Source organism: Ixodes scapularis, unplaced genomic scaffold (assembly GCF_016920785.2).
Source record: "Ixodes scapularis isolate PalLabHiFi unplaced genomic scaffold, ASM1692078v2 PGA_scaffold7__128_contigs__length_106722199, whole genome shotgun sequence".
In the NCBI taxonomy this organism is placed as follows: domain Eukaryota; kingdom Metazoa; phylum Arthropoda; class Arachnida; order Ixodida; family Ixodidae; genus Ixodes; species Ixodes scapularis.
Window position 1 is genome coordinate 9,120,555 of NW_024609882.1, and position 25,410 is coordinate 9,145,964.

Below are 25,410 nucleotides of genomic sequence, written 5' to 3' on the forward strand. Positions count from 1 at the left end.
GTTCAGATATAGTATTAAACGTTCGTTGATTTTTCCTTATGAATCAATGCAGGAGCGAATTCACCTTTCGATTTTTCTGGTTCATAATTAACTTTAGTCCTTGAAAGTATAAACATTTCGTAAATGTCTCTATTTTCAACCTAAAAGTACAGACATCCAGAACCCTCTCCCTCCTTCTTCCCCCGGGTAGCCTTTCATTCAGTGTAAAACTATTTAACTGAAAACACAAATGAATGAGAGCAAACCTGTTTGTTGATGTCCGCGCTGCTTAGAAATTCTCCGGACACACCTCGCTTTCACCCGTTTTGCAGAGAAGACGGTGCTGAACCCGTTCAGCTTTCCCAAGACCCTGGCCGAAGGGATGCAGGTGGTGATCACGTGCTCGGTCCGCTCGGGAGACACGCCCATCAAGATCTGGTGGCTCAAGGACGGCGTTCCCTTCAGCAAGACGCAGCTGAACATCCACGAGGCGTCCCTCGGGGACCTCGGCTCCAACCTGGTCTTCAACGAAGTGGGCCGGGCCCACAACGGGAGGTACACCTGCGTGGCGGAGAACGATGGAGGCATCACCAACCACACGGCAGAGCTGGTCGTCTTCGGTGAGGCGGGTTCCCTCTGACGTAGACTGAAGATCCGGAAAGAACACTGGGGGAAAGGAGGAGATTATAACGTGCAGGGACATCAGAGCGCGGAGCTCTGAATGGAAGGATTAGTGGGTAGTCGCAAACGTTATAATCTCCAACAAGATGGGAACGGCAGAGAAGGAGCTTCGTTTGTCCCGCCTTCAGCGCGAACTTTCTACCTTCTGCAACACTTCTCAGTCTTGTAAGCCTCGAGCTTGCACGCGCAGCCAAAGCAGGGCAGAAGGCGACGAGCGCCTCCTGGAGGCCGGGGCATCGAAAGAAACGCCCTGCGTTCTCAGCTTGTGATTGACTATGCGGAGTACAGTTGACGTCAGAATGCCGAGCTCTGATTGGCTCGGATGGAGGGATAGTGGGTAGACCTCAGTGGGTGCGTTACGTGGAGACTCCATGACTTCGACTCTAGTCACTCAGTCACTCCGTCGGACTTTCCACAAAACGGGGTTTTAGAGCACCTCCAGATGCAGTGTCGTCTTCTATGTAAAATTCCGGTTATTTTCTTTTACTTTTCCTTTTTTGGGGGAACATTGTAAGATCGACAAAGAAGAAAACAAAAGACCATAATTTGACGTTCAAGCTGCTCAAGCGTAAACTTGTGTCGTTAATGGCTGCTTATAACGAGTGGAATTGGGATTGAAGTGAATATAACTTCCCATCAAGCACGCAGGAATTCAATCTGACTATGCGTATTGCCAATAAAGGTAACGTTGTGCGTTTTATATTGCTTAGTCATTCCTTTGCGGAGAAAAACGTAAGTGAAGGAGGATCATGAAGTTGTGTACATCTAGGGCGCACCCTATCGGAATGTGGAAGCTCCGTTGTTTTCTTTAGCTAAGCGGCTTTGGAATCATTTAGTGGAACTGCCTCGGCAACAAAGAACGAACGCAATGTACGGTGAAAACGAGAACCGTTACGTCCTCAAGGTTGCGTGTGCCATGAACGCAATCAGATGAATGAAACTGAAAAACAACAACAGAAGAAACAGCTGGAGGACACCAGGAAGGGGAAGTAACAAAAAGCGTTTACAAAGGTATACGTGCATACGCGTAGCAGTTTGAACGACAATATCGGCATAAAGACGCAGAAAATTAATTTAATGCGTCACACAAGACTCCCAACAGATTTCCACTCCATCACAAGGCCGCAGGTTGATATAGATTAAATTTTCTTGCTTTTGCTATAATACATTAATCGGGAAATCCGTCAATTTATCTGATAACTTTGCTCCACGAACCAGCAGTAGCGAAATAGCTACCAAAACCAGCGCGATCCGCCCACGAGCAGTGTCCGCTTTCGATGGGACCAGGCGGAACTGCGTCACCCTTTCGGAAATAGAGCTTTCTGACTCCCCGAGCCCCAAGTCCGGGGACGGATCTACGGATTTTCACTCGAGTCACGGTCACCAAAAGTGCGTGTGGCACGTTTAGTGGAAGGTAAATCTTGAGACACGGCCTTGAAGTCATGACTCGAGTGACTCGAGTCATGACTCCGAGGCCTGTTCCAAAATTACTCGCCATTCCTCAAGGGTAAGGGTTTGGTACCTTGGCGTTCTACAACCTCATCGGGCATCCGACGTTTATAATCTGTGTTGTCACCTGACACGACACGCCGGACGGAGTAAGTCGGATCGGTTTGCATAAGATTTGGAACACAGCCTGAGTTGCTACTTAACACACCAATGCTAGCTATTTCGAGGTCTGCGCACGTTTCCGTCCTATCGGAACCAATCAGAGCTCTTCGTTCTGACGTCACCAAAACTCCAGCTCAGCAAGCAGACTTGCTCACCGCAAAGCTGTATTTGGGTCTGCTCACTGTTGAAACGCGTTCGAAAGCCGAACGCAGGCGTCTGGCGTTCGAATCCGAGAGACTTTGCGAGGAGCAGACGACGCTCTTCTTTGCTCTGAGTGGATGAAGGCTGGGGAGAGACAAAGTCTGCTAGCCTTTGCCTCGGCCCACTTATCATTTTAGTCATAGTTCGGTGGTCTGATTTCTCCCTGCCCTCTCATTTTTTTATACCTCACCGTATTTTCGGCCAGCGAAAAAAAGATTTGATAGCAACGCTACTGTTCGTCTTCAAAGAACAAATGCCAAGATTTCAAGAAATGCTGAAGTTTAATGTGGGTACTTTTTTGTGAAAGAAACTTTGTACATGCGCCCCTAGGCATCATTGGAAACACAAAAGTATAATCCTTGCAGTCATTTTTACAACAACAAATAGGCGAAACAAGATGGCAACATCACTTAATAAAGGAGCCTATTGGAAACCGTCCAGAAATAAAGAAAAAAGTCACGTAATTTTTTTTAATGCTTAAGACACACAGTTTCATTTTATATACTTTTGTGCCTTTTAACAATAAACAAAAGAGGTTAGAAAACAAGCCTTTTTGCGGTTATTTTATTGTTTCGCTGAACACCGCCAAAGTGGTAGGTTACGTATGCTTTGCCCAAGCGACACCGCCACCACCAAGCGGGTGCACTTGCGTTGTCTGCTCCTTCTAGAGTAAGTAAACGAGGGATGTCAACTGAAATGACAACGTGGAACTAGTCGTTATGGTTATGCAAAATGTGGAGCTATTGGCAAGTATCGTTGTCGCAATCTCTCACATGGTAACAAATGATTGCATCAACCTACCACATAAAAAGGCTTAAAGGTGCGCTGATGAGGTTTCTGAGATGGCATAAATATGGCGGTAATTCCGTCTGCTGTCTTTAAGCATCCTATAGATCACTAAATCATGACAATACGCGGCCGACTTTTTTTATTAAAAAAGCAACCAAAGAGTGAAACACATCGAATTCATCTCCGGCGTTAAGAGGAGGATGTTCCCAGATCAGGACGACTGTCAGCCAATAGCGAGCGAAGGATCCTCGCCTCTCCGGCCGTTGGAACCGTTGAGTGATATCTGGAATGCGCGCGGCTCGTTCCCCGTACAGCCCGAACTAGGGTTCAACCCAGTGAGCAAGCGCTCCAGAGCTGACAACCGTACACATCACATACGCAAAAACAAAACAAAAACAAAAATAACATAGTGCGTTTCTTTAGAGACGATAATTGCTGCATTATGCGTGTTCCTCCTACAAAAATAACATATTTTGCAGGCGTTTTCGAATATTTGGCTCCGTGTCTATCATGTGCGCGTTTCCGAAGTCGATCCGATGATCAAATACCTCACAATGTTCCGCGACGGAGCTACGCTCGCGATCGAAATTGCGCACATCGTTCTGGTGCTGGCGCATGCGTTCGGGAAAAGATTTAGTTTCACCGATGTAGGCGGCGGGGCACTCTGCACACGGTATCTTATAGACCACGCCTTGTTCTTTTTATTTTGGGAGGCGATCTTTCGGCCTTGGCATGAGCCGTCCTAATGTTGACACTGGCTTGTGCGCCACTTGGATTCCTTCTATTCGGAGCACGCGCGCCAGTGTCTCGCTAATCCCTTTCACATAGGGAACGCTGATGCGCGATTGTTCCCCAAACCAGACAGATTTCAGTCGAAGATGTTTACTTTCATGCAGACTTTGTAATAAAAGTGCTTGCAATCTCAACAAAATGTCGCAGTTTCATTGCTCACATGCCCGTCCTGGCAGCCGGTATAATGGTGCTCCCATCGCCTGAGATAATTCCGATCTTCAATTGCATTCTTTTAATAGTGCAATCGGTCGCGCATCGTTAGGATTTATGAATATCTAGGATGCTTACAGCTCGCATAGTGAGTTATGGCCATATTTAGGCAATTTCAGAAATCTCCTCGGGGCACTTTTAATGGAACAAAGTTATCATTGTACCCTGCTGTACCGCACCTCTCGTTTGAATAGAAAATGGAGCACATCGATGATGTCCTACTCAATTTAGTGTGATCGATCTGCGTTCCCTCTTCCTCCCGCATGGATCCGATACCGCGGAGCCGACGACGTATCGTTCGCCAGTTTGAGTACTGCGTATACGAGCGAACGCAAGCACTGTGGGTTCGCGCTAGTGTTGCGCGCTCCGCACTGCGCGTGCGCGGAGCCCGAAAAATGCGGTCTTGCATCGGTGCATCCCCACGACGCAGAGGCGCTTCGTGGAGCACGCAACGCTAAAGCAAACGCACAGCGCTCGCGTTTGTCGTTCCCGTATACAGTACTAAAACTCTATTATTTTCTGGAGGGTGGAGGAAAGGGACGCGGGCGCGAATAAGGCTTGAGGGGCGGAGGTTCCTCAACTTGCGTCACTACGTTTCTTAACTCGTCACCCAACTTCAACAAATAGCTCCCGAGTCTTACCCGCCAATCGTAGACGCTGTTTCGTAGCTATACACCAACACGCGGCGCTGACCTCACGCCGCAACGGTGGGCGCCGCCATTGGCAGGGCGCGTGTGCGGACGCTCCACTTGACGCTCATCTGGTTCCTGCGCATGCGCTGTGTCCACACTTCGTTGGGGGCTGGTTCGGAATCAGCGACGAAAGCGTATCGTCACGCCGCTCTCTCAGTCTACTTTGTGCCTTTGCCGTCGCCGGCTAAATCAATTTGGCACATGGAATGCACCGTCATATTGCTTTTTTGAGTGTATGTGGGCGTCATTGATTAGGCTGCAGACAGCGAAGATGCAAAAGAAAAGGCAAACGCCGTGACGACACACTTCTGGTACAGCTTGATTTGACTCCATCAAAGCGTCGCGTCGGCTGCACTAGAACTTGGCGGGAAGCAAAGCATAGCAGCACGTGTCTCACGGTGTCCAACCCCACCACCCTTTGTCTTTGTATGGAACGTGCAGGGGATTCTACCTCTTGATATTTGATATCTTTAATCAGTCTTCTCGTTTTGGTAACAGAAATGTAATCTCAGGTGCCCTTGAAAGTGCAGAATTTTTATTGCTTAAGATAAATAGAATTTATAGGATATGCAATGTTTATACCTAAATCGGCGTTGACATTAGGAATCGCCATATGGTTTTGCTTTTAGCTTCTGTTTAGAACGAAACACTTGTGTAACAAAAATATATTGTTTCGAGTAAATAAAAAAAAAACAGGTGCAAATGATTGTGCGTTTTCAGTGCCTCCGAAGTGGAAGATAGAGCCAAGTGACAAATCGAGCATCGTGGGGTCCAGGGTTACTTTCGACTGCCAGGCTGACGGTCACCCAGCACCGCTGATTCGTTGGAAGATCGCCTTGGGTAAGACGGCCTTAACGTACCAAATACATGCTCTTAGAAACCAACAACACAAATTTTGTTTCAGTTTTTAGATTATTGTATGGTTGCACGGACTAAATATTAGATGAAAGAACCCACCAAATTTTGGAACCTACGAATACACTTATTTTTGTGATACGTATGTACTTCGACCACCATAAATCCATTCCTTTCGATTTCATGCCTTGTGACGCATGTATGGGAAAGCTACTATTTGTTCATAATTAAGTTTCGGGCCACAAAATGTGGACGTCCATGTCCACGTTATTTTGAAAAGGGTTTGACACTCTTGTACTGAAGATTCAAATAGGCTCGCCTACGCATCTGATATAATTTTGTCTCGTTTTACAAGCTTTAGTGTGCAATATTTTTCACTCTGTATTTAGGTGCTAATGCATGCAAACGTTTGTTCAGCGAGATTTTGAACAAACTGCGTCTTTCTCAAATGCTTTCAAGAATGTAAACGTACCGCATATGAAAATCATAACATATAAATAATGAAATGAGCATTTTTGCTTAGGGTTATATCAAAATATTGGATGCAAAAATGCAAAACACTTATCAGTGCTTTAAGGAAGAACATGTTAAGAAAAGATTTGGTTCGTTTAAATCAGAAATATGTTTAAATTAGATTGTTCTGTTCTAATATATTCCGAACAACAGAAATTTATTGAGCAGAGAAATGAAGTCTTTTGTAAAAGAATAATTTTTGTAAATACCCGATACGTACAAGTAAAGAACCACAGAGGGCGGTCTTCTACACATTTAGAAATTACGCACTTTATTGGTGTGCCCCCAGATTCTAAAATTAAAATATTTGAGTGGATGACACTTGCAAGCACTTAGCAGCATATCTCTTTCCTTCGAAGAGCTTTCGGTTTTGTAGTTTTTGCACTTAACTTGTAAACTACTGACCAGAAAAATTTACAGTTTCAATGCGGCTTAAATCTAAACGTCATCGTGTAAACATAGGCGAATTATTCCGCAACTCACCGAGCGTAAAAACATCGCTCTGTGAATGTCAAAATGTTTCAATTAACTCATGTAACTAGCACCAAAAGAATCGCGTTCACATTACAATAAATAAAATATTCTCTTCTAATATCTGAATGATGGCGGCGCCACGCACGTCTGCGCTTGCGTCGTCTTAATATCTCTAAAAAGGATATAAGTTGGGAGTATTACAGATGGTGGAACTCAAAAAATAGTCAGAGTGCAGGCGAGCTGGTGTAAGTTGAACATGATTGTAAACCTGAGACTGGGGCAGAAAAGAGAACACAACAGAAGGTAGTAAAAAAGGAGGCAACGTCTCAATCGTTGCATCCTCGTTTACATCCTTTTGTTGTGTTCTCTTTTCTGCCCCAGTCTCTGGTGAAACTCGTTAGAGAAATTCAAAACCCTCTTGCAATCTGTAGGCGTTTCATTAGTGTGCATAGGACTCCCACACTGTTGCAGCGCACCTTGATTAATTGACACATATCACGCTTTGTTTGCTTCGCGGACATAGGAATTGCACTCTCGTGTGCTGTTTAATCTTGTCGAGTTCAATCAAGTCTCACGGAAGTTTAAACACGGCGTTGCTTCTATATACGTTTCATATTAGACTTTTCTTTTTCCTTTTTAAACAAAACGAAGTAGTGAAGCGGAAAATGAGATATTGGCACACCTTCAGATGGTTAGGGTACGCAACCATTTTTTTTTTTTTTTTTTTTTTTTACGTGTGGCAGTTTTGATTTGCGACATTCATAAATAAAAACAGAAATGCGGTGATTGCTAAACAAATCCGGAGCTGAATTAAAACTTAGAGTGCTGCCATTGATTCTTGGGCTTGCCTTCAGAATCGCAGTTGCACTGGTACGGCGCAATCTTTTTAAAGGATGTGCTAGTCGTGCGATTAAACGACAAAACATCAATAATATTTTGTAGTCCGAAAATTATAACAAATTGCTTGAGGGTGTTATACGCCGACTGGGATTTTATATTGAGAAATATTCGATAATTATACCAAACGATCATTTTGATTTGCATAAAGAATCAGCAACAAAGATTGCTCTGAATACACAAGCCCTTTGGCAATGCCTCATTTTAGAAGTAAAAATTAAATGCCCATAACGTCGGCGCTCTTCAAACAGTTCATCGATGTTAATAAATAAGATTTGTTTTACGGTTTATTTTTCCTTCAGGAGGTTCATAGTTAGTGCATAAAAAATACTTTTTCTTACCGCATGATTGAGTGTTAGAAACGTTAAGGTTTTGTTTTATTTCGAATTTTTTACATCAATATAAGCGTCGGATCTTAGAAATAAAATCAAAACTATGCACAAGTCACTATCACTGCTTCCTATTTTTTTATATTTTTTATTTTATTTTACCCTCCTTCGAAACACCTTTATCTCACCATGCAGTGTTTCAAACACAACAGTTTTTTTTTAGTTTGGATATGTTATTTATAATAACGATATCATCGTCGTTTCTCAGAAACAAAATCGGAACTGCGCACTAACCAGAACAATCACCGCTTTATATATTTTTGTTCATACTTTTTTTCTTCCCTGTTTCTTGTTTTTATTTTATTTTACCCTCCCTGCCTCCTGCATCACTCACTCTTTTCCCCTCTTTGTCTTCTCCTTGTCTCCACTTCTCAGGCGAGGACCCGGGCAAAACGTTCAAGTCCATAATCAGCAATTACCATATGCAGATGTTTGAGAACGGTTCGCTCATCATCAACGACGTGGAACCCAAGGACGCTGGCAAATACTTGTGCGAGGCCACCAACGGCATCGGCGTCGGACTCAGCACCGTCGTTCGCCTCTCGGTGCACGGTCAGTGGATCACTCGAATGCGGCTTTGGAGGAGATCTGCACCGCCTCTCCGAGGTTCCTCTCAGCGTGCTTGGGAAAAAGTGCTGCCGTTAAATAAAATTACAAAAAGAAAAAAAAAAGAATAATTTCAGCAACTTGCGTTGATAATATCGAAACGCAAAAAAAAAAAAAAAAGAAACGGACGAAAACGTGACAGTTACTTATCTGTGTACTTAAAGTTACTATCATACCCTCATAATGGAAGAAGGTTTGTGCAATTCTGGAATATAGAAGAAAAAAAAAAAACGTACCGTTGAACAAGAAAAAAAAAATACGATGAAATTTTATAAAGAAGGATGCTAAAATCCTCGGGTAAGTTGGCCAAACTGCTGAAAATAAAATTCAATAACTCGGGCAAAATGGTATTCGGTTACAAACGAGGATGATCCAGATCCCCGGAGCCAACCCATGAAATATTGTTAATTAAAAAAAAACAGTTGATGGTACACTTTTAGAGAAACGGAACAACAAAAGCTTCATTCGATTGCCTGATACATTGACTTATTTAGTCCACAGTACTAACAGTCAAGAAACTGGACCAATAATAATGGCGAGCCGTGAAGAAAAAAAAACTACTCGTAGTTACGTAGAACCTCAAAAATTCATGTTCTAGTTATATTCTTTTTTGATGGCTTTGTAGCTAGTTAATCCTGAGAGACAGAAGTTAGTCATATTGTGGTGAAGAAAACGTCCTTCTGGTAGTTTAACACACTGAGTGGATTGTTCCCCTCGTCCTAACTAAACAAATAAACTAAAACAGTGGTCACAGTATTTTTATTAAGTAAGAACGACGTTTCACTTTTAGGAACAGTGAAGTGAGGCTACCTTGAGTGCACAAAAGACTGAATCGTGAGCTTAATTTTTCTGATTTCCTGCTTTTCAGGTCGAATGTTATTGTATCGGCGAGGCACCGTACTTGTAGAAAATAAGGCAATACAAGTGGTTCATTTGAAAAAAGCGTTTGAGGTTCTCTAAAAGTAAAACAAATACTGGTTCCGACTTGGCTTGTTTCGCGTGTGTGCAGTGGCGGCTCATTTCAAGGTTAGTTACCAGGCCCTGCGCGTGAACAAGGGCGAGCAGGCAAGACTGGTGTGCGAAGCATTCGGAGAGAGGCCACTCGCCATGTCCTGGAAGAAGGATAACCTCATCTTGGATCACCGGTACATCTCCAGGTTCGTACGAAACTTAATTGCCGCTAGAACCATGGAAGCCCAGGGTTTCCCTGTCTAGCAAGCCGGTTGAACCTAAATGTGTGCGTTATAAACTTGTCTTTTTATCATTTTGTTTTTATGAATAAGACACGCTGATATTGCAAGTACTTTGAAATTGTTCATTAAATGTCGCTTCATAGGATTAAAAGTAATGACACTGAGACTAAGAATAAGACAGGATATACACCAACAAGCTCCAACTAATAAATATGGTTATTCTTCCTTCCTTATAATGAAGGGGTGCAAAAGACAGTGTCATTATTTATAATTATTCGCAGCTCATTTTTATCGAAGCATAAAAGATCAACTAGCCCTATCCCAAGTAACCGTGAAAAACTTTAAAACCGGTTTGTTTCCCCCCCCCCGCCCGCCCCCCCCCCCCCCCCAAAAAAAAAAAAATCAAAAAAAAATCGGGCTTTTAGTTTATTTTGTGACTGAAACAAGATTGAAATCAGCGCGTTTAAGACTACTTTTTGCACACTGTATTGTCATTACAATATTGTTATTCAGATAACGTTTTATCGGAAAAGACATGTCATGGGTTTCACGTTTTGAATAAGCAAGGTATTATTTTAGGACTATTTAGAATTACCAGTATGAGCCTCGCTTGTATTAATCATCGTTTCAAGAAACATAACATTTCTAAATATTATTTTTTAGAACGGTTACTGTGGGTGTTCTGTGAAAGACTGTCGCTGCAGAAATATCACGAGGCATCTGAAAATCTTGATGCTCTTATACTTATTTCACATGGAATTTTTGTAAAACTGCTTTATTTCACAATATTTCCACTTAACTCAGTTATTAACAGCCCATTTTGCTCCATGTTATAACCATTTTTTTTGCAAAAGTTGATTTTTTCACTGCTTTGTAAGCGATTCTTCGTAAAAACAATAGCGTCAGTGTTTACGTTTTTACCTACATCGAAGGCGAGTTATTTCGCGCACGACAATTCCTAGAGTTCTACCGCAACATTCGTGAAGTAAACAAACATTTTAATTACTCATAGTATGAATTGTAATTGTCACACATTTCCCGTTGAATGTCATTCGGCATTGGGCGCAATTATCCCACGGACGATTGATTTTCCGCATCCCCCCCCCCCCCCCCCCCCTTATTTCTCCTAAGGACAAGCGGCCTACTGTTATCTCAAATATAGCGAACTAATCGCGTCGCATCGGTACCAAAATATATCTTTCGAGAGCAGAAAGTTACTTCCGACGAAACGAATTAGGGCGGCCTACTTTCGGCCCCACTTTTTCCCCCGTCGACTCCGCTCACACACTCATCATCTCCGACCTGTAACCGGCGTACCCAGCACGACGCGGGGCCCAGTGACAGCCACATTCATCTCTCGACAAAACTTCCCAACTGTTTGAAGTAGATTCTCGCAGCGCGGCGGGATCAACATCTCTCGCGCTGCTGCGCTGACGAGATGCAAACACGCCGCGCCGCGTCGCGCGATGCCGAACGGTTCCATCGATCGGCTATTTCCGTGCGCGGATACACACGTAAAGCGGGAACCAGACTGCGGGAACCATTACGGCCGCCCGTGCCGTGTCTCTTTGCTCTGCGGTTGGGGGTTTTCAAATGGCCGGAGTTAATGCCGACTTTAATGAAGCACGCAGATCTGCGCGCGGCCGGCTAGACACGCACCGATCCAGCTGCTTTCGCACTCTCTGAGAACATGAAGCAGAGTGCGCTAAAACGCGATACATTTATGCTAATTTCATGGATTTCCCGTAGCAAGATATCTCCGTTATGAAAAAAGGGAAGAAAAAACTTAGGGACTGGGAAAACATTATTTGGATGTTATAAGAGACGAGGATATATGAAGGTATATGTTCATCGAGAAATTAAGAAACACAGTGTTGCCTGCTATGTTAATTGACACTTCTTGCTTTCGTGACCTGGGCTTGGGTGGTATTTTGGCTAATGTCAAAGTCCAGTTGGCTCAGCAGCGATAATACGATGCCCATGACTGGTCGAGCTCTGCGTTTCTTGGGCTGACTATGCTTATAGGTCAAAAGATAACTTACGTCAGAGCTCATTATATGTGCGAAGTTAAACGAACTTTCGTGAGTCGCGTGAACTGAAAGATACTAATTTGATACGTGAACTTATGTCGCGTCTTAGAAATGTTAGCTTACATTGACCTTCGAATTAGACGAGAATAGAGAAACATTCTCGTTCAAATATGAAATCGCAGTAATATTTATTTTTGATCCCAAAATAAGTGAACTTACATAGCGTGGAGCAGATAGCCAGGTGCTTGTTTGGAGGAAATTCATCAGGGATCTATGGCTACCCAAATGACCGTATCAGTATATCCTACAACCTCGCAACAATACACTTTCTCCTGAGGTTCTCCATTGGCGTCTTTTCGTTCAGTCAGAAGGAACCTTTAATGAGAAAAAAAAATGTAGGGCACCAATAAACTACTACATTGCCACGTTCAGGACAAATGCGCAGCTAATTACGTAATACCAAATTCATTATGAGTTAAATGTATGTTTATTACTGGGCTTTAAAAATGCCCTAAGAGTGCGCTAACTCCTTAGTGTATATTGTCCCGAATGACAGGAGCAGAAGTGGCGAAACTTCCGTTTCAAACTGAAAGTTTAACGGGACGAACTTGCGCCAAACAAAATTGAAAACGAGCCTCGGTACTGCAGAAAAGCGGGCGGCGATTTGGAGGCGTAACAGCGAGGGAGAGCGAGACAACCTTGACAAAGTCCCATGCAGCTCCTTACCCAGTATGAGTCGGCATATCGAAAGTTCGGCCCAGAAGGTTCGAGGGTCGAGGGTTTGGGGTGAGGATGAACAGGCACTTTCGAGAACAATAAAGTAGGACGAAATATAAAAGTTCCATTCCGAGTGAGAATAAACACGAACCTTCTATAAGTCTTGTGAAGGAACAGTGGCAAACGAACCTGGAGAAATATGTAGAAACACACACGACAGGACGCGCTGAACTAACAACTTATTTTTTAATGTTTTTTTCCGCCCCACAGAAAATGTGTCCGATATGTGCAAAGGTCGGTGCTATCGCCAAAAAGCGGTCGAAAAAGAAATGCACCAGAAAGCACGTAGTTCCGTTTGTGGCTTGTGTGTCTGCCGTGGTTTCTAAGATCCCCTTGTCGTGTGGCAATGTATACGTTGGACGGACCCACCGCTGTCTAAATGGCAGACTAAGAGAACGTTCGTATTCACTCATGATTACTGTTGGGGGGTCTACTTTTACACTGCTGGGACTGCAAATGTCTGCCTGATATGACTGAAGTCACTGTTTTGGATAAGCATAGAGACAGAGTGGCAAGGGAAATTATTGAGGCGCTCATTATCTCGGAACTTGCTGGGAGAGGCGTCAGCGAACATTCAGTGACTTTATCTGAAAAAGAAATGAAGTTCCTTCCATCAACTATGAAGGGCGTCACGTAGCAACTCATGAGGCCTATCTTGAAAAAAAAGATTATGCTGCTTGGTGTGCACGCGTGTTGTGGCTATATTGTATAATTGAGATGCTTCTTCTCTTCTCGTTTTTTGTGTATTAAAAAAAAACAGGTGTTAATCAGCGCCGTCCTGTCGTGTGTGTTTCTATACCCTTGTCCAATTTCCTTTCCGCTGTTCCTTCCATAGATGTTCACTTCAAACCAACTAGCCCAATACGTGACATTATTGCTTCTAAAAGTCTACGACAGACTGTCGCTTGCTAGGCCCCACGCGCGGCACTATCCTCCCTTTAAAAGTACATTGTTCCGATGCAACGCAAAACGAAAACAAAAACAAGTAATAAAACAAAAAAAAATGAAAGCCGTTTACAAATCCCTGTAACGCCGAATTGGAGCGCAGCTCTTGAGGAGGAGTAGGGAAGGTTACTGAGGGGGGTCACGTCACCTGCGGGTAGTCACGTGACCCCGGGGGGTCACGTGATCTCGGGGGAGCGGGGGTCACGTGACCTCGGGGGGATCACGTGACCTCGGGGGGGGGGGGGGGGGGAGTCACGTGACCTCGGGGGTCACGTGACCCCCCCCCCCCCCCCCGGTTACGCCGACGCCGGTCCGGCTGGAAACGGGCCCCTAAGAGCTGCGCTCTAAAAGCACGGTGAGATGAAATAAACATGCAGCGTCTTCCGCGCGTAGAACGGCTTCAGTTGAAAAACGACGTGGACCACTCCGGGTCGTGGCTGGCGGCGTCCTGATGGTCGTGTTCCCCGGAGAGCACCTTGTAGTTCAAGTCCCCAAGGCGGGGAAGGACCTTGTTGGGTCCGAAGTAGCATTTTCATAGTCTTTCGCTGAGGCCGCGGTGGCAAATGGGCGTCCACACCCCCACATTGTGTCCGGGCTAGAACTCCACGTCGCGACGACGAAGGTTGTACCTTCCAGTGTCGACACGCTGTTGGTCGTTTATCCGAAGGCGGGCCAGCTGGCTTACCTCTTCTTAGTCGATCGAACGTGAAGCAGGGCAGTTTGGAGTTGGCAGTAGCTCTTTAAGCTATTCCCGGACGACGTCGCCGATGATTAAGCGCAGGTTTTCAAAACCGACACCATCGACGTCAAAGTGTAGTGTTGAGGAGGGAAACAGTCGACACACCGGCGAGTCTTTGATAATGACCCGCTCTGGATGACAGCGCTCGCTCTATTTTGGTTGTCTCGGTCATAAATTCTTCAACGGTAGTCGGTGGGTTGCAAACAAGTACGCCGAAGATTTCCGCACTTCGGGCCTTTCATAAAAAAGCGCAACGTTGCTTTTTTTTTTTTTTTTTCTTTGTTGGCTTACGATTCGGCGCGTGCAGTTAGTCGTAGCACATCTGGAACGAAGCTGGTTACGCTTTGGTTTGGTGCTTGAATCCGTGTTCGAAGCAGATTATACACCCGCTGCCGCCGGTGTTGGCTCGTAAAGGTCCGCTTGAACCCGGCCACGCTGATGTCTCACGACATAAACAAAACCTCGTGATTTTCTAGCCATTGCCTCGCAGTACCCTCCAGCGAAAAGTAGAGGTTATAAAGGTACTGCTTAGCAGTTCGTCCGTTGGGGTGTGCCACGCGCTTGTACTGTTGGATCCAGTCCTTGATGTCCTCATGGATATCGACGTGGAAGAGCGTCGGTGTATGATTGTCGACGGGAATGTTAACGACGTAAGCAGCAGCGACGGGAGGTTCAGTTTGCAGGCCCCTTGCGGTCATAGCTGGTTTCGTCTTCTTTTTCTGGAGGTCCGGTAGAAATCCCAAGTCACGTTGTTTATTTTTGGTGCTGCGGCTTCCTCGGGTCTCGGTATTCTCTACGGGCGGTCTTCTTGGATCGGGGACTTGGCTTGCGCTGCGATGCCTTGGAGGGGTATGCTTCATGGGCTGCGATACCCAGCACCTCCACCAGAAGCGTCATTAATGAGAAGAGCAGAAGCAAGAGCGAGACTGAGACTGACTCGATAAGGTACCGTGCAGCTCTTTATCTGATGTGAGTCAGTATCTCGAAAATTTGGCCCAGAAGGTTCGAGTGTCGAGCGTTTGGGGTGAGAATGATCAGGCACTTTCGAGAACAAGAAAGTAGGACGAAATGATCCAAGTTCCTCGCCAAGTGAGAATAAACACGAACCTTCTGGAAGTCTGTGTCCAGGCGTTGCTTCCTCGGCCCTAAGCGTGGCAACGTAACAGTGATAAAATATCTACACCACCCGTGTATCTCGAGCATAAAACAAATTCAACTGTATTTCTTCTAAATTATTACGAACCATATTAAGCTTTCAACTCCAATTCATCTCTTGTGGACTTAAAGAAACATTGAAATTGATTTTTTTGTTTAAGGTTTTAAACTTTTTTTTTTCTCCGGTAAAAACAATTTGTGCACCATTTACGCCGTCAGGCGCAATTAGCGTGGAGGTAGCCTTGCTCTAGGCCCTGCCAGGTGCTTACAAAATTAAGCACCTTTTCTCGACTTCCATTAAGCGGAGAGATAATTGACGAGTAAAATGTTTGTTGTAAAATTGTTTCTCCGTGCAGTAATAGTATTTATATCGACAATTGTTATTATGTTTGAAGAACAAATAATGAAGATAGAATCACTATTGTTTTAGAAATATCCCGAGATTTCCTTTCCACTTTGGCTTCAAAGGATAACAGGCATGGCTGTCGGCGTTTGCGGCGTGCTGAACGAGCATAGCTGGTTGATCTCGTTTATTTTTATGGCTGAGATTCGTTCTAAGTTTACCGTGGTGTTTAGAGAAAGCTGTCCTCAACTTACCTAGTTTGCAGCAAACAAATGTCGCAAGTACGAGTCTTCAGAAGAGCTTATGCGTGTGCTCGGGTTCGTAGAAGGACTGATCTAAGCCTAGTGGCCCACGTAACTATGTTGATGAATTTGGCTTGATATGTTCTTTTGCGTGTGTTGGTGCTGAATAAAGATGTTGGTTCTCGTGAAAGCGGCCCCGCGGCTCTGTGAATTGTGCAATATTTGTGATTGCAATGATGGGTTGATACCCGAACAGATACCTACGCAGGTAAGAATTTGCGAGCCATTTGGCTGGGGGATATCGGGTGATCGGCTCGCATATCAAGTTTCTCTGTGTACCCGTCATTTCGCTGCGTAAAACAAGTAGCTCTCACGTTTTGCAGTGCACCTGGCCTATACCAAAGGCACGCGCTCACTCGCCTTGATCACGGATGCTATGCGAAAAAAATAACAGTAACACCAAAAGCTGAAATGACTGCATATTTATTTTGTTCCTTTTTTAATTCTTGATCGCTTTTTACCACATATCGAAAGAAGCTGACAGATGCTTGTATTGAACCGTGTCACGTGCATGCTTAAACGCTAGAACGCCGCTTGTATGTTCGAGTCTTCAGAGCGTTGTACCATTTTTTTAGATGGGGTGGAATAGCAGATGGACGAAGGCGAAAGCAGATAGCGACGCGGAGCGTTGATGCCCGCACCCTACAGACATCGCAGACGACGATAGACGGTGGCGAAATGGCAGACGAGGCCGGAGGTTACCGCTCGTCTGCTCGTACGACTAACCGTCGGTGTCAGACGCCAGACTAGGCGCACCGGATCTTGTGAAAGGGTGACTCTGGACTTTTTCGCGTGTTGAGCAGAGCAGCCAAGTCAATCTAGTAGCAATGGGCGGGGCCACTGCTCTGTGGGTGGGGCTCTGAGCGTGCCGCGACCTCCACCTTAATTGAGTCTAATGACGTAAATATTGAGCAAACTATTTTCATAGAAAAACTATTAAAAGCAAATGCTTGTACAATCTACGCTCTTAAATATTTTATTTTTATTTCAGTATCTTTTTAAAGGCGCACTTCGGCGATTTCTTCATGGTTACCGATTTGCCTGAAAAATTGCTGAACCTACATTCGAACATCGTTAAAATATGTCTCACAAATATTAGGTCATTATACAGTTTTTGAGAAGTCATTGAATTTACAATTTTGGTTCTCGCCGCATTTCTCATACTGAAAGTCTCTGCTAGCAAGAACGAATATATGACGCCAGCGGAAGTCAGGTGCTCACTCTCTGGACTGTAGCATTGGTACCCCGCTGATTCCAAGCAGTTTCATGGTGTCAAATAAACGCTTTGGAAGCTCGCTCCATTACCCGTGCACCTCCACCGAACAAATGCTCGACATGGTCTGTTGGTTAGACTGCTTGCTCAACTGAGAAGCGTACCTGCCACTGACGTCACGACACTGAAAAGTGCGGGTATGTTTGAATGTCTGTTTTTGCATCATTTTCATTGGCCGATTTAACAATAACCATTAGGAATTCCGCGTCATTGAATAGTATAACGGAAAGGGTAAGCGCCAGGCAGGAAAGTTATGGTCAGTTGGGGTAGCTGAAAAATCGCCACAGAACCCCTTTAAAGCTGGAATATGGTCAGCTGAACAATTACAAATTAGAAAAATCGTTAGAGGAAATACATACACACCGCTGTGTATGTATTTCCTCTAACGATTTTTCTAATTTGTAATTGTTCAGCTGACCATATTCAAGTATGTACCAACTAGCTCAAGTAAAACCTGTAGTAAACCCTTTAAAGCAATTGCCAAAAAAAAATATTATAATCGACTCCATACTTTGCTGTGTCTAAATATGCCCTTAATGCTTTGCTAAACATCGATCGCGAAAAATTGGTCACACAAATATAACGCCCACAAATCTGTCCCGATAGTCGGTTCAATTTTTTTGGCAAAATTTTAACGCGAAAGCGTTAACTGCCCCACGCAGCGAAGCCGGCGTTGTCTGCAGCAGTTGTCTGTAGCAGCGAAAAAAGGCCCCTAAATTCCCATTGGCTGCGACGCATCATGTGGCTCCATAGCAACGGCGTCATCGTTGCTAAGGGGCCAGCCGAAATGCTGGCGGCGCAGCGGGAAAGGGGGGCGGGGTAGGGGAAGGGGGGGGGGGGGGGCACTCGGGTATGCGCTGGCCTCAAGTTAGGCTTAACGTTAGGCCTAATGTTACGCTTTGAGGTCTAACGTTGTCGACCGGCACCCGCAGCTAGGACGATGATAATGATGAGAGGAAACGTGATTTGGGCACGCGCCGCGCCTAGCTTCGCACTCCCGCCGCTGACTTACCCAGCGGCGCAACAGTCACCAGCGAGCCAGGACGGTCTGCGCGCCCCACCGCCGCACTCCCTGCCGGCGCTGCGGTCGCCAAACTCGAAAACATTCCTCGCAACGCAATACCCGAAGGATTCAGTGGCATTCGACTGGATATTAATGCTTTCGCATTCACAAATGATAAGTGCTTAGGTGACCTCGGAATATTTTTTTCATAAAATATTTTAGAAAGCGACACTCAGCAGATACGTAAAGCATTGAAAAGCGAGCAGGTGTCACACAGCGTTTTTATATAATTATTTATATCTCACTGATCTATCGATCGCATGAGCAAACATGCCGACTGAAAAATGACCATGTCCGCCATTTAGGAAAATTAAGATTTCGCTTTGATATTTTGAATGAAGGAGTGATGCCCTCAAGTTTCGCCACATTTTATCTCTAATTCGGACATAGCTTCAATAAAAGAACAACTCGGACAAAAACAAACGCTGGTTCAAACCTAAATTGCAGAAGAGCGTGTTCTTTCACGGCACGACTGAAATGCACGCTCCAATATAGCCGTTGTTGCGTAAAAAATACAATGGGTAATTCCTTCCAGTCGCTGTTGCATTTGTTCCCAGTTATCACCCAGCCTGCTAAGTAGGTCTCGCAAATCGTTCCGGCTTGAAAAGCAAGTGCGACTTTGGTGTCTCAAAGCATTCTCCTATGGATATTAAAACTATTTATTTATTTTAATTTACTTACTGGAAATACAATCGAATGTGAGCCCCAAAGTTCCACTATGTAGAAGTTTAGAATGACTTCAAACATCAATTCAGCCACTTTACAAAATACTAATTCTGACTTTTCAAGACACTCGAGAAGAATGCTGTATCTCAACCAAGGTTTTTTGGTCTCATATCTCGTAAACGTCGAGTAAAAAGAGACCTACTTCTTAACTGGAATGGTTACCTCTGAATGCACCGGCGGTACAGAAAGTCAATCGTGAGGGAAGTCAGCTTCAAGTCTTCGGCGTTAGTTCAATTCTGTCCGCAAAATTAGGCATTAATTCAACCACGACAATTTTATAGCTCTGAACACTCTTTGAAAGCACCCAACAGATCTTAGTAGACAAAAAAAAAGAATTTTAAGACTGAAACACACGTGCGGAAAACTAACCGAAAAAAAAAGATCGGAATGGACAAATATGGTTTTACATTATTTTTTGTCCGAAAGCAAGCCTCAAATGGACAGTTGTGAGAGTCAAGTTGTGAATATATTTGTAATAAAAGCTGAATCGCGATTTTCGGTAAAACAATCCGCTATATCCGCTTTCAAGAGTTACATGAAACAAGTTGTGTATGTTTGATTTTCCTGCGAGTATGTGGATGAATACGAGAGACATAAAGTGCAGTGTGTTTTGAGGTCCGTTGGGTATTTCTGAGTTTTCGTAAGCTGGAGAGACAAGCTACAGATAAATTACTACCCACCGTTTCTATATGACTAAGATTCATTAAGACTTATTCAGATATAATTGCTTTTATTATATCCGTCATTCGCTTGCGTTCTTGAACTATTCATCGTCATTGGCTGTCTCCATATTCTGCCTAGAAATGACCTCACAATATATTTTTATTTATATTTATATTTTTGTTTCACCGTACGTTTGTTGATTTTTACTTTGAGCAGCACGCGGAAATGACGCCAATAATCGGTAGAGCACTCCACAGCATATGAGGAAGTCCCTTGTTAGATATCAGAACCAGGCGCGTTTTTTCAGTTACGCACCTGTCACCTAGCTGTGTTTAAAGATTTGTGTTGGTCCTTTGTCCGCCTTGTTCCCCCTTCTCCCGTGAATATTTTCGCATTTTTGTCAGTTTTTGAATTTAATTGCACCATCATCGCAGATATGATCTTCTTCGAAAATTGTGTTAGGGAAACTAAAACAATTCCTGAAACCCGCTCGCGAGATGCGAAGCAAACAACAAAAAAATGTAAACGGTTCTGGGATCAATAAAAAGAAATACACTTTGAATCAAGCAAACAAAGAGCATGATCATCCTCATAAAAAGCAGACAGACTATTTTTGGAGCAATTTTCTTTGATCATATAAATTAAGAACTTATCAGGAGAGTAATCTTATTACTTTTTGTTGTACTGATATTACTTGTAACCATCAATATCTCCCCTCCGCTTTCAATTTGCACAATTTGTTTGCACAGGTTTTCTACCAAGATATGATCGGGCCAAGTCCCCAAAGGCAGGATTGTTTTTCAAACTTGTTGGACTAAGAATATAAGTAATTTATAGTTTGCTGATCCCAATCCAACAATAAAGAGTACGAAGTACCCATTTTCAAACAAGCCGAAACATCTTTCTTTTTTAGTTTTGAAGTCACCGGGAAAGAACCCAATTCTCAATTAATCGAGTAATCTTAATGAACACTTCTTTTTAAAAGAGTAATAGTAATCTTCATGGCTTATTCCTTTTTAGTAACGCGCGCAAGTCTGGCAAAAGAACACACGCGGCAGAAGGAAGAAGCAGCTACGATTTCTGCGTGTGCGCCGCTTCTGTGCGGCTTCGTAAAACTGGAATGAGGTCTGTGTCGTTTGTTCGAGGGAAGCGCGGCTCCCTTCACCCGAGGGACGCAAAAAGTTGCAATCCGGGATCCGGCGGCGGCGGAGGCTCCGGTTCAATACGGCGGACGGTACAGAGACGCGAGCCAGCGGCACGACACGGTCCCACGAATCGACCCATTAAAGCAGAAAACTGGGTGGCTAATTAAGCGGCCAGATAGACGAACCGTTTCGGCCCGGCGCGGGCAGCTCTTCGAGTCGATTTCTGGGCTACCGATGTCCCTAGCCCCCCCCCCCCCCTCCGCCCAGATTTCGGAGCGGCAGCATCCTCCCGGTCCCTCGTGTGTAGCCGCCTAAAGTCGATTGATGTTTGCACGCCGCCGCCAACTCCCCAAGGCAGAAAACGTTCTTTTTTCTTTCTGTATGTTGCTCGTTTAGTTTTATCGACTGAGTTGGTGTTTCGGAGAACGAAGAGCAAGCAATGAACAAATTTTCGCAGAAACGTATTCTAGAGTGGAGCGTTCGTCGACATGTTTGTCGTCGTTGGTACCGACCTTCATTAAGCTGCACTTCTTGTTAGCGTAAGCAGCAAATCCACCATGGTCACTAGAAATGCGTGAAATCGGGAACCTCTTGAGGTTTATTTCATTCTCGTTTTAAAGCAGAATGTCTCATCAATATTGATATGAATCCGCTGACTGAGGTTTTCTGTGAAAGACGTGTGACTTCTGACAGTCATCAACTAACGGCACATCTACGTGAATTAACTTTGAGTGGTATCAGTGTGGTCAGTAAATACTATACATTTTACGTCTCCTCGAACCAGTCTAGTATTAAGTTTTAAGGTACGGAAAAAATAAATGTATCTGCTACATATTTACGAGAATGTTTGAAAGCTGGGAAAACTCTGCAAAATATTTTACATGGCTGACTTTAATACCGACCAATTGAGTGACCCGTCAAACGAATTACCGTTTTTGCCATTGTGTATAGAGGGCCGGGATTATGAAATTCTTAGTGGAACTAAAATTACCTTGTCACCATGGTGATATGCCATATGCTGCTTAAATAAATAAATAAATTGCCAAAAAACGCCAAAACCTTTCATAAAGTGCAAAAATATTTGCTGCCGAAATCATTTTATGGCATATGCCATATGCCTCTTCGACCGTAAAATAGTTTCTTTAAATTGTGGCAAGCCCAGCGGCGACACCAATCAAAGTTTTAAATTTCGATTCGATTTTGTATTTGCGATTTTTAATCAAGGAGGTTCTTGCCAGATTACAAAATTCTCAAGCAATATTTTGACTAAAAGGATTATCTGTTAATTAAGTGGGGCTGTAATTCTACCGGCGCTGGTTAAGGACCTTAGACTATGTAAACGCCAAAAGGTTTGTTTGAGAATATGGATTTCAGGAGTTTACAATAGACCCTTTCCGAAATTCAGTGCCATCTGGTGGTTCGTATAGGAGTTTCGCTTTTGCCCTACCAATGGCGGTAATGAACTTGTATTTCATCGGACACCGTCACTTTCGCAAGTCAAGGGCACGCGAGAAATTGTTCAATGTGAGTTCTTTCTTGACCACTTTCAGTTCGATAATGACCAAGAACTTGCAGAACAAAGGTCTAACCCACACAGATGCCTCGATAAATTTCTATCCACCAGAGGGGTTTAAAGCCGATTGTGTGCCGCCCACAAATTGACTGAATCTAAGTTAGAAATGAACGCTCACGTAGCTCTTGTGTTCCATTCCTACGTCGTGTTGTACTAACCCCCCGAATGTACAGGCGTCGCATCATCTGCTTAGGAGCATCTTGAACGTCTTCCTATATCAGTCACTAGAAGGCCGCCATTGGTAGGACACCGATGCCGTTCCACAGATGATGATAGTGATCAAAGTGGCCAGACTGAATTTCGGGAAGGGTCTATTGATACCGTGATCCGCATTTTTATACTTCATAAATAAAGCCTTAAATTTCAAGGTAATCGCAAAGGCTCTGGCGAATTCAAGTCAGGAAAATATAAACGTATGCATCTTTCGGCATTATTTACATTCTTTATGGTCCGGGCGTTAGTTAACACGGCCCAAAATAACAAAAGCATCCCTAGTTCCAAAATCGGGCTGCGCATACCACCTCGAGCCCAACAAAAGCAGGGAAGCAGACTGTAACAATAACCTCCAACAAGGTTTCAAAATAAGCTGTAAACTGTTTTCTTCACCTGGAAATTTTCACTGGCGTGGTGAAGCAAAAGTGTACGAAGTTTGATGGTAGCCCTACGGTTTTTTTATGCTCGCACATTTGCTGCGTTAATTGTAATTCAGCATTTCGTTCAGCTTATGGCGCAACAAAAATATTTTGAGTAGTTATAGGATGCAATTATATAGTTGTCGATGACTATAGCTTTAAGATGTATCGTACCACGCAATACAGAAGTCGATCGCAATATTGATGTTCAAACGACCCGACAGCGAGTTGACAATGGAGGCTTAACTCCGAGAGATTCATTATCTCAAATAGCAACTCCAAATTTTATGCGAACAAAATGTGTGTTTTGTCTTTTTTTCTTTCTGATAACAACTCATAGATAACGTAGTACTGCGGCCATAATCTCAATCCACCTAGCAAATGCCTCTTTCCTTCGTTGGCCTGACACAGACGGCTGCTCCTACTGGGCCAGTCGCGACGCAAACTACACCTTTTCCAAACTCCCACCCGTATCGCTTTCTGCCGTCGGGTCGTCGAGCGAGCTCCCCCCTTCCATTTTCTAAACACGCAACTATAATTAGCGCATCTCTCGCTACGTCGCCCCGGTAATCGGCACGAGTCAACATCGCTCGTAGCGCCTGCCGGCGCCCAGTCGAAGCCGACTCTCCCCCAAAGGGGGCGGCAGGGAGAGCGAGGGAGGCGACCGGACCGTCGTTAATTATCGGTGTGGAATACCGGAGAGCGACGTCTTTCAGGGACGCACCCTAGTCTCGCAACCAGGCTGGCAGTGCCGTCGAAGACCGCCCACGTACGCACCAATCAAGCCCGTCGTCCTCTCGCCACGTGACCTCGTTCAATTGCCGCTTCGTTTAGTGCGGAGCGTAGTCACGCGATTACGTTCTCAGAGTTGAATGGTCCGGCGAACCTGACGCACTGTTAGGAGCTTCGGGGGCGAGCGGAGTGGAGGTTGTGCGATCGCAGCCGGCGAGTTGCCGATAATCCGACGCGATTAAATACGTCCGCCACTGCTCGCCACGGGCTCTCGCGTGTACACCGCGCATTAGGGTGTGAAGGTTTGGGAAGAAGGAGGCGAGAAGAATTCCAGGTTCCGACTAATCATCGGTTGCGAGACCAGGCCGACGTTTGTGCGACGCGAAGTGCCGGAGAAAACGAATGTGTGTGTGTGTTTTGGTGGGTTCGGTAAATAGGATCTGCGCGATTGGTTTGTGGAAGGTGGGCGTTGTGTCGGCTTGAACGCCTTCGGTTAGGACTGACCGGAACTCAAGCCGTTCTGTTCGCCGGTACCTCGCAATTTCGGAATAATGGGCGAGTGTCGAGAGAATGGTGCTACGTCGAGAGGATGGTACCACCTCAGGAAGGAGATCTACTGACAGAATTATTACCCTCGGTATCTAGTTTATGAAGTGTCTCAATTTTTATCTAGAGAAAAAGATGTGATGTGTAAATACCCTCATGATTAGTTGATAGCTCACATTCCGTGCATTCAGTGGCAGTTCAATTACGTTCATTGCCGAATACACGGGGTTCTTGTCAACAAAGTGGTTTACTTAAAATTGCGCTTGGCCCGGGGCAAGAGTGAAAAAGTGAGCTTGAGTGGGCCGGCACAACAGCGATCGGCGTGGTTTGATTAAAAAATAATTACTGGTCCCGACACAGACGTCATGATAATTCCGACAATAAATAATTTCATTGATTTAATATCCCCGTTTGTCACTTAGAGTAAGCAAGCTGCGTGTGTTGGACGGTTTATTTTCTAACTTTTCTATCGCCTAATGCATTCTAACCGGGGCAAGTATTCACGTCCCTTAACAATTGTTTTTTTCAAAAGCATGAGTGTCAACTTTTTTTTTTAATAAATCTCTGTTTGTTTTGCATCATAACCAAGGAAATCCGAACGAGCAGATAAACAAAACAATAAATTAAAAGATTGTATTCTTAATCTGATATTTAGTAGTTCCTCACGTCTTCTTCCAGATCCTGTTTAACACTAAATGGCGTATGTTTTCTTGCAGCTTCACTCAAGAGGATACGCCAACGGCAGATGGCCTCACGTCTTCCCTTCGGTTCGCTGCAGCCGAGCGGAGCGACTCCGGACTGTACACCTGCCTGACCTCCAACAAGTTTGGAAAAGACGAAACGAATATCAAGCTTCTCGTTCAAGGTAGTCATCTCCGCTCACA

The 25,410-nt window shown here is 44.4% G+C and overlaps 1 protein-coding gene across 1 annotated transcript in view; it reads left to right on the forward strand.

Moving 5' to 3' along the window:
- Positions 1–25,410, forward strand: part of LOC120848735 (Down syndrome cell adhesion molecule homolog) — a 98,378-nt gene that overhangs the window by 52,736 nt on the left and 20,232 nt on the right. Inside the window, exons 8-11 of the mRNA XM_042286469.1 lie at positions 312–599; positions 8,459–8,635; positions 9,699–9,846; positions 25,243–25,391. Coding sequence (XP_042142403.1) covers positions 312–599; positions 8,459–8,635; positions 9,699–9,846; positions 25,243–25,391 — 762 coding nt within the window. The remainder of the gene's footprint in view (positions 1–311; positions 600–8,458; positions 8,636–9,698; positions 9,847–25,242; positions 25,392–25,410) is intronic.